This window comes from Anomalospiza imberbis, chromosome 6 (assembly GCF_031753505.1).
Source record: "Anomalospiza imberbis isolate Cuckoo-Finch-1a 21T00152 chromosome 6, ASM3175350v1, whole genome shotgun sequence".
In the NCBI taxonomy this organism is placed as follows: domain Eukaryota; kingdom Metazoa; phylum Chordata; class Aves; order Passeriformes; family Viduidae; genus Anomalospiza; species Anomalospiza imberbis.
Genome location: NC_089686.1, coordinates 2,624,464 through 2,633,172, shown reverse-complemented (window position 1 = coordinate 2,633,172; position 8,709 = coordinate 2,624,464). Strand labels below are relative to the sequence as shown.

The following is an 8,709-nucleotide window of genomic DNA, read 5'->3' as shown; positions in this document are numbered from 1 at the left end:
GAGGGAGCCGCGCTGCGAACGGGTCTGGGCTCCGGTGCAGCCCCCGTTACCGAGAGGCCTCGCTCGGCTCAGGGGTCGCTTCCCTGGGCATCCCGGCTTTTCCAGCCCCGCAGCCGGGGCCGAGGGACGCCTCGGGGCGGGATGCTGTCCCGGCACCGCGGAGGAGGGATGAGGACATCGGCCTGAACGCCCGGGACGCCAGGTCGGTGACAGCCCCGAGCCGTCCGGAGCTTGCTCGGCTCGGTGCATCCAGCGGCAGCTGCTTCCCAGGGACATCGGGGGCTGGTTCCTGTGGTAAGTATATTTCCGTTTCTCTTAGGATTTTTTATAGAGGTGTACAGAGAGAAAGAAAGAGAAAACAATTTTTGGTTTTGTTTCTTGTTTTTCTTATGTGGAATGTGTTTGGAGAATTATTTATTTGGGGTGATTGCTTGATTGGATTTTAGTGAGAATTGTTTGAGTTTGATGGTCAGTTAGATTTACTTGTGTCTGGACTCTCGAACAGGGTTACGAGTTGTGAGTTAGACAAGTAGGTATGTAGTTTTAATATCTTCCTTTATATAGTGTATTAATGTATTAGAGCATAGCTATAATAAAGAATTCATTCAGCCTTCTGAACTAGAGTTGGACATCGTCATTTCTTCCCACTAGGTTCACCTGCCTTTTACAATAGGTTCCCAAGGACAGACTGAACGGGGCAGCAGCAGTGGGTGATGCTGGTTCCACCAGGGAAGTGGTGGAATTCAGCAGTACTGGTGATTCCAGCAGATGGTGATTCCAGCATGCACTGGTGCTGCCAGGGAAGTGGTGGATTCATCGTGCTTGGAAGTGTTCACAAACCGTGTGCGTGTGGCACTTGGGGACATGGGGTCGTGGTGGGCTTGGCAGTGCTGGGGGAGTGGTTGGACTCGTTGGTCTTAGAGGTTTTCTCCAGCCTGTATGATTCCATGTTGCAGGCTGTCTGCTGTGCACGGGAATCAAAGCTCTCCTCTCCTGGCATGGGCAGAGGGAAAGGCCGCAGCGTGTCCCTCCTGCAGCCTTGGATAGCAAGTGAGACCTGGCTGCTGGGAAGTTGGACCTGGAAATGGGAATGGAAATGGCAGGATAAATGGCAGCATGGGAGTATCAAAAATCCAGGCAAAAAAATCCAGGCAAAGCGCACTGGGCAACAGGCTGGGATGCACTTGGATGCTCCCAGAAAAGGATCCCTGTGATTCAAGATGCTCCCACAGCCGCCCCTGTGGGCAGGAGGGAGATGCAATGAGTGCAAAGGGTCAGTGGTTATTTGAGTCCCATAATTGCAGGCTCATCCCAAAGCTCTGGAGAAGCATCTCACTGTTATTCCAGCCCCGAATGCTGGGGAATTGCAGCTCTACCACTCTACTCAAATCAGTTGTGTCCAAGAACTTGCCTTTGGAAAATTTGAAAAGAGTTGGGTTGAGCTCTGTCCCAGCTAATTGGGTAATGATAATGAACCTGTGATAATTATCATGGGGTTGTGATGATGAACTTGTCAGCTGTGTAGGAAAAGTCTGGAGCAAGGAAGGGATGTGTGTAGTGAAAAATATGAAAAGTCAATATAATTCCAGGCAAGGAATCATGGGTTGGGTTGGAAGGGACCTTAAAACTCATCCAGTTCCACCCCTACCATGGCAGGGACACCTTTCACCATCCCAGGGTGCTCCAAGCCCCATCCAGCCTGGCCTTGGGCACTTCCAGGGATCCAGGTGCAGCCAGAGCTTCTCTGGACACCCTGTGCCAGGGCTTCTCCACCCTCCCAGCCAGGAATTCCTTTCCAGTATTCCATCCAACCCTGCCCTCTGGCAGTAGGAAGCCATTCCCCCTTGGAGAGTGGTTGGACTCAATGATCTTAGAGGGCTTTTCCAGCCTTAAGGATTGTGTCATTTTTCTGGATCACCTAAAGGAAGCTTGTTTGCATGGACAAAAAAGCAGGAAGAGCTGTCAGTGTTCCTCTCTGCCTTGCATTTTGGAGCAGCAGCAGGAGGGATATTTGTGCTGGGACATGCAGGTGAGCTGGAGAGAGAACTTCAGCCTGTCCATCCTGCTGGAGCTAAGGGATTGAGTCAGCTGCACATGGATTTGGGGTCTGGTTTGTGCCCTGCCTGCCAGGAAATCTGGGAGAACAGCTCACTGGATAAGTGCTGCCAGAAGGCCGGTGAGAATCCTGCCAGAAACCTGTGCCAGCAGGGTGTGGGATGAATGTCCTGCTGCAAAGAGAGCCCTGATTTGGGTCAGTCAGCACAGGAGAGCTTGAAGTGACTCCATTCAGGAGCATCCTAAGTGCTCCTGGTTTAGGAACAGCTACCTAGGGAGTTAAAACTTAACCAGCTGAGGCCTCTGCAGCTGGGAGAGGATGGAATGGGATAAAATTAACAAGGAGCAACAGGGCAGTGTATTTCTGGAGAGACACTGGCACAGGGTGCCCAGAGAAGCCGTGGCTGCCCCTGGATCCCTGGAAGTGTCCAAGGACACGCTGGACGGGGCTTGGAGCAACCTGGGACAGTGGAAGGTGTCCCTGCCCATGGGAAGGTTGGAACTTTGGCTTTTAAGGTCCCTTCCAACCCAAACCATTCTGGGATCCTGTGTTGATATTTAGACAAGAGGAAGGGTAGATTTTACATCACTGGCATTAAAGTCCAGGCTGGTGCTGTTTCTGCTGAGTCCAGGGAAGCCTGTGGATGGGGGAGGTCGTACCAGCTGGCTGTGCAGTCCATAATTCCAGTAGGACAGCAGTTCATCCTTGTCTTGGGACTCTTAAATCCCACCCCACAGCACCCTCCTGTGGGATTATGTTTTTTTTCTGACTTAGAGATGGGGTAATTGAGAGGTGTTTTAAAAACTTTCATTTTATTTTTAGTTCTATGTGAAGGGTAAGATAATACAGATGTTATAATTTACATTAGTATAATTAGAAGCTAACTATTTTGTATTTATAAGTATTTTCTGGCTTATTAGTTTTTGTTACACTATATTTGTAAATGTTTTAAAGTCATTTATTTAAAATTACCCCTTGTGGGTCTTACTACAATGCATTTTTTATAGTTTTATTTTTCTAAAGTATTTAGTCTTATTTGGAAGGTTATCTTTTGAAACTTGTTTCTAGTTTTATTTAGTCTTAATAATGTTAGGTCTATTTTATGGTATTTTAAGTTAGTATTTCTTATTTTAAGATTTGCATCTAAATATATATTATATAAACCTTCTATCAAACTTTAAAATATTTTTATAAATTTATTTCTTGCACCCTCCCTTGAGGAAGCCCAGCTTCCTCAGTGATAAATCTTGGCAGCTGACATCTGTGTGAGGAAAAGTGTCATGGAAAGCAGCTGGGATCAGAGGTGATCCCAGCCCATGGATTCCACTGCAGGATTCCCAAACAAAACTGATGTGGCACAAGCAATTTATGCCCCTACACGAGTTTGGGCCGGATATCTCTGACGGATTTGGTTTCACTTCAGGTCACCTACAGTGACCTTAACCACCTTGCCTGGCTCTGCCTTGGAATTATGACAGCGGAAACATGAGCCAGGCCTGGCATTCCACCAGTGCTGTGCTAGGCTGTCCCTTGTCCATGGGCTTAAGGTTTCCCAGCAGTGACACAGAGCTGGTTCACGCATCCCTGGTGTTTTCACACATCTCTGGCAATCCTGCAAGTGTCAGTGCTACAGGGTTCTGGCTGTTTCCAGCCCTAGGGGGTTAATTTCCCATTGATGGGAAAGAGGTGACAGAGGAAATGGCCTAAAAGCTGAATATTCAGGTCTGGGTTAATGGGGAGCAGAGGGAAGCTGCCGGGCAGGATGGAGTGATGAGGAGGTGAGAGGACTTGAGCAGGGAAGGGGTGAGCACACATTTTTCTCTGGAGCCCCGAATGGTTTGGGTTGGAAGGGACCTTAAATCCCATCTCATTCAAACCCCCTGCCATGGGCAGGGACACCTTCCACTATCCCAGGTGGCTCCAAGCCCTGTCTAGCCTGGCCCTGGACACTTCCAGGGATCCAGGGGCAGCCACAGCTGCTCTGGGCATCCTGTGCCAGGGCCTCCCCACCCTCCCAGGAAAGAATTCCCAATTCCCTATATCCCATCTTTCCCTGCCCTTTGTCAGTGGGAAGCCATTCCCTGTGTCCTGTCCCTCCATCCCTTGTCCCAAGTCCCTCTCCAGCTCTCCTGGAGTCCCCTTAGGCACTGGAAGGGGGCTCTCCTTGGGGGCTGGAGTTATGTTTTAACTGCTGACCCTCTCCTCCAGATATAATCCTGTGACATCTTTTGAGTCCTTGGAGGCTGCTCCTCTTCCTTCCTTGACAGTAAGCTCTCCCATTTGACCCAGGCTCATTCCCACGTGCCAGGATTGTGTTTATTTTTCCATCCTGCCATAGCCAAGTTTGTCATTTAATAAACATCAATCCCCCAGCCTGATCCCTGTCCCCTCTGTAAGCCAGGGGAACAGATGGGAGGGCATGGGACCAGAAATGCCTGACACTGCCCAAAGCTGGAAAGGAGACAACTGGAGATTTTGAGATGAAAAGAAACAAATTAATGTATTTCCAGCTCTGTTGTGCCTTCAGGCCTGATCCAAACCCCTCAGCTCCTGGAGAAGGAGCCTGTGAAGGCTGAGTGTGCCTGTCAGTAACTCCTCACTCCTGGAGCATGGCAGAGAATCTTTCCCTGCTTGTTTTTGGAGTGTTTGAGCTTGGGTTGATCCCAGGGCAGCCATGGTGAGCTGACAGCCTCTGCCAGGGTGTTGGAGGAGTGACAGCCCATGGACACAGGGCGTTTGTTGGAGGAGTGACAGCCCATGGACACAGGGCGTTTGTTGAGGGAAGCAGCTGCAGCTGGTGATGTAAATTCTGCATGGATTCAGTCCCAGCTTTGTCCCTTTGTTGAGCAGGGAGCAGCCACACTCCAGCAGCAGAGAGCAATCCCTGAGGAGCAGGCTGGGAAGGAATGGAGTGGGAAGAAGGTGGCTTCTCATCCTTTAACCTCCTCACATCATCTGCCATGGCCTGGAGTGAGCAGAATCCCAAAATCCCAGATTTGGTTGGGAGGGACCTTAAAGATCATCTTGTTCCATCCCAGGGGCAGGGACACTTCCCACCAAAATCAATCTGTTCAGGAAAATTCACACTTAATAAATGTATTCTCTGGGAAAGTCAAGGTAGCTGCTAAGAAGTGGCAAAGTCAGAAAAGATTTTACAGAATTCTTGTCTGGCTTACTGCTACACATATTTTAGGTCAAGGGTAATCTGATTTTTTAATTAATCCTTTAAAGGTTAAATTGTATAGAACGTCTGATCACAGAGTAAAGAAAAAACCCAGCAGTATATACAAAAATAGCATCCATTTAAGTTACATAAATCCTTATAAATATAAGAGAGAAATCAGTTATTCTATAAAAAAAATAATTCAGAACATGTGTTCCTGAAGCACCAGCAGAACATCCTCATGCTGAGGACTTCAGCTAGAAAATCTTTATAAATATACCTGCAAAATTCTTCCTCACTCTGACCAGAAACAAGTGTCAGAAGATGCACATTTCTGTTTTGCATTGAAACAGGAGCTCTCCTATTTGAATCTCAAATGGCCATTTGGTTTTTGGCAACCACAACACGTCCCAGCCCTTTGCAAACACCTTTCAGGGCCACATAAATTCTACTGGCATCCTCGAAGCTTTGTAGCAGGAATTGAGACAGTTTGGGCGGGGGTTTGTGGATGATGCTGTCACTGCTTTGATGCCTGTGCATGGAATTTTTTTTTTTGACTCAAATAAAAAGGAGGGAGGAAAATCAGCCCTAAGCTGACAGCACTAAGGGTCTGTGCACTTGAAGGTGCCACTCAGAGGGAAGAGAGTGGCCTCTGCTGTCCTCTTTGCAGTTGTCTGAGTCACCTGTGGATTGAGTGACTAATTCATAATATCCTCAAGATGTTTGTGTCATATTAATAATAATTTCCACAGTTGGAAATTACACTCATGTAACAGAGACTAAAGCAGAGAAACACTCATATATGTGTTTGTGTGTGTTTATGTTGTGTTTTTGTTGTTTTTTTTTTTTTTAATTTTCCCCCCAGTTGTGACTCCCCTGTGCCTGTAGCTGGGAATAGCCATGTCAGCCCAAAAGGATGGATGGGTTTCTTCCTTGGTTTTCCTTCTCTTCTGTGCCTCCTCCATCCCAAAATGTGGAAGTGCCAGCCTGCAGCAGGAGCCGAGCCCCCAGCACTATTTCAGCGGCTTGGAAGCTGGAAAAACATCCTTGGCTTTTTTCACCCCCAGTGGTACGTGTTTAATGTGAGTTTCCATCAGCCTGGGGCTCAGCAAGGCTGGGCGAGAGTGGAACAGTCACAGAATCATGGAATGGTTGGAGTTGGAAGGATCTTAAATCCCATCCAGTGCCACCCCCTGCCATGGGCAGGGACACCTTCCACTATCCCAGGCTGCTCCAAGCCCAGTCCAGTCTGGCCTTGGACATTTCCAGGGATCCAGGGGCAGCCACAGCTTCTCTGGGAATTCCGTCTCAGCCAGGAATTCCTTCCCAGTCTCCCATCCATCCCTGCCCTCTGGCAGTGGGAAGCCATTCCCTGTGTCCTGTCCCTCCATCCCTTGTAAAGAGTCTCTCTTCATCTTTCTTGTTGGCTCCTTCAGGTGCTGGAAGGCTGCAGTTAATTCACCCCAGAGCCTTCTGTTTTCCAGCTCTCAGCCTTTCCTCTAGCAAAACAGCTCCATCCCTCTAATCAACCTGTGGCCCTCCTCAGTGAAGGGGCAGTTGTTGAGGTTTTGAAGAGCTGGTCAAGCACTATGTTTGCACTGTTCCAACTGCTCCTGACAGGCCAGAGACCTCTTGGGATGGGTTCTTTCCTGGCTGTGTCCTCAGGTACAGTCCTTCGAACATCTTCATTCATTTTCTGGATTATTTTCTGGAGGTACTGTGGAGGAGAAAGCCAATTTCCTAAGGGATTTTCCCCTCTTCCATAATACCTGCTAGAAAAAGGGGAATCCCTTTCCCGAGGGAGAACTAAAGGCTGTCATGGATTTAGGAGAACATCCTTGACCTTGCTTTTGTTCTTCATGATCTCCTGGGTGTGATTTCCCATTGACATTGGCATGGGCTGAGGAACATCTCCCACTTCTCAGTGTGTGGCAGAAGGATGCTCTTCATCCTGAGGACTTGGAGAAGATTTTTTTTTTTTGTGTGTGTGTTTCAGTTTCTCCTGGTGCCCAGCCCTTCTGGGAGCAGATAGAGAGCTCAGCAGAGGCCCTCCAGGACTATGGTGTTTCTGTGGTGAAGGTAAATGGGGCTCAAGGAAGCTGCTGGGTGGGATGGAGTAAGGAGGAGATGAGCAGGGAAGGGATGAACACAGATTTTTCATAGGATCGTGGACTCACAGAACAGCTTTGGCTTTCAGGGACCTTAAAGTACATCTCTTTCCACCTCACCTTCCATGGACAAGGACACCTTCTGCTATCCTGGGTTGCTCTAAGCCCTGTCCAGCCTGGCCCGGAACATTTCCAGGGATGGAAAATCCCCAAATTCCCTGGGCAGCCTGTTCCAGTGTCCATGTTCTATGATGGATGAGGTTGGTTAACTTCTTTTCAGCTCAGTGCAATAAATATTTCATACAAAGGAGTTTTTAGCTGAAATTTTATTTAGATTCACGTGAGGGAATTACAAATTCAGGCAAGTGTAATTAGACTCTAGGAAGCGCTTATATATTTATATTTGGATTTATTTAGTTTCCTCCAGCTACAGACCAAGTTCAGTAAGGAAGCACTGATCTGTCACTTTGAATATGCTGGGTAGATCATGGGGTCTTTTCATGCTATCTCACCCAAATCAGCAGGCTGAGCTGGAAAACTGAAGTACAAACTCCACTCTCCATCTCCGTCTCCATTTTGGTGGATTTTCCCTTCCAGAAGGTTTGGAAAGGCTGGATTTACATTCTTGAATGGAAGAAAGCTGTAGGGGGTGTGTGTGGTCATTGTGGGGCTGAACCTGTAATTACATGTATTTGCTGCCTAGGTGAATTGTCCCAAAGAGGATGTCTCAAGATATTGTGGAAAGGAAAACGCATTAAGGAAAGCCTTCCTGTTCAGGTGAGGAGCATTTCTGGGCACTGCACTGGGATCACTTGCCAGTGCAAATGTTTGAAGGAAACACTGTCAGCAATCAGAGGTGTCTGTGAAGGAATGAGAGGAGCCATGAGGAGAGCAGCGACCTGCATAGTTTAGCCAAAGGGACCCCCAAAATTCCAGCACAGGCAGAGGAGATGCTTTGTCCTCAGTGTGAATTCTCCCATCCTGCCCCAAGTTCCTTGGAGCAGCAGAGGGATGAGCTGTGGAATGCAACCACAGGAGAAACCCTCCATCAGTGTTTTGCTGTTCCTCTGGCCTCCCACCCCCAGAGCTATACTCAGGCCACAAGATTTTGGGTCTAGTCCAAGAAAGAAACACTTTTTGGTGCTCTGCTTATTGGTGGTGTTAAGTCTTCTGCCCTGGTTGGGAAGGTTCAGCTCCTGGTCTCTCCAAGGGTTGTCACATGGAAGCTTTTCCATGTATCAGCTCAGTTCTCATTGACTGTTGTACTGATAATCATGGAATAATTAAGGTTGGAAAAGACTTTTAAGGTCATCAAGTCCAACCATTCCAAAGACCTTTAGCATCATCAGGTGCAACCATTCCAAAGACCGTTAACATCGAGT

At 48.0% G+C, this 8,709-nt stretch overlaps 1 protein-coding gene across 2 annotated transcripts in view; it reads left to right on the top strand.

Annotated features, from left to right (window-relative positions):
* The first annotated feature begins 84 nt into the window (after window positions 1-84).
* Window positions 85-8,709, top strand: part of TXNDC16 (thioredoxin domain containing 16) — a 36,447-nt gene continuing 27,822 nt past the window's right edge. For both annotated transcript variants that reach the window (XM_068194883.1, XM_068194884.1), the window contains exons 1-4: window positions 85-202; window positions 6,085-6,288; window positions 7,216-7,298; window positions 8,031-8,104. In XM_068194883.1, the coding sequence (XP_068050984.1) occupies window positions 6,120-6,288; window positions 7,216-7,298; window positions 8,031-8,104 (326 nt within the window). In that variant the 5' untranslated portion in view covers window positions 85-202; window positions 6,085-6,119. The remainder of the gene's footprint in view (window positions 203-6,084; window positions 6,289-7,215; window positions 7,299-8,030; window positions 8,105-8,709) is intronic.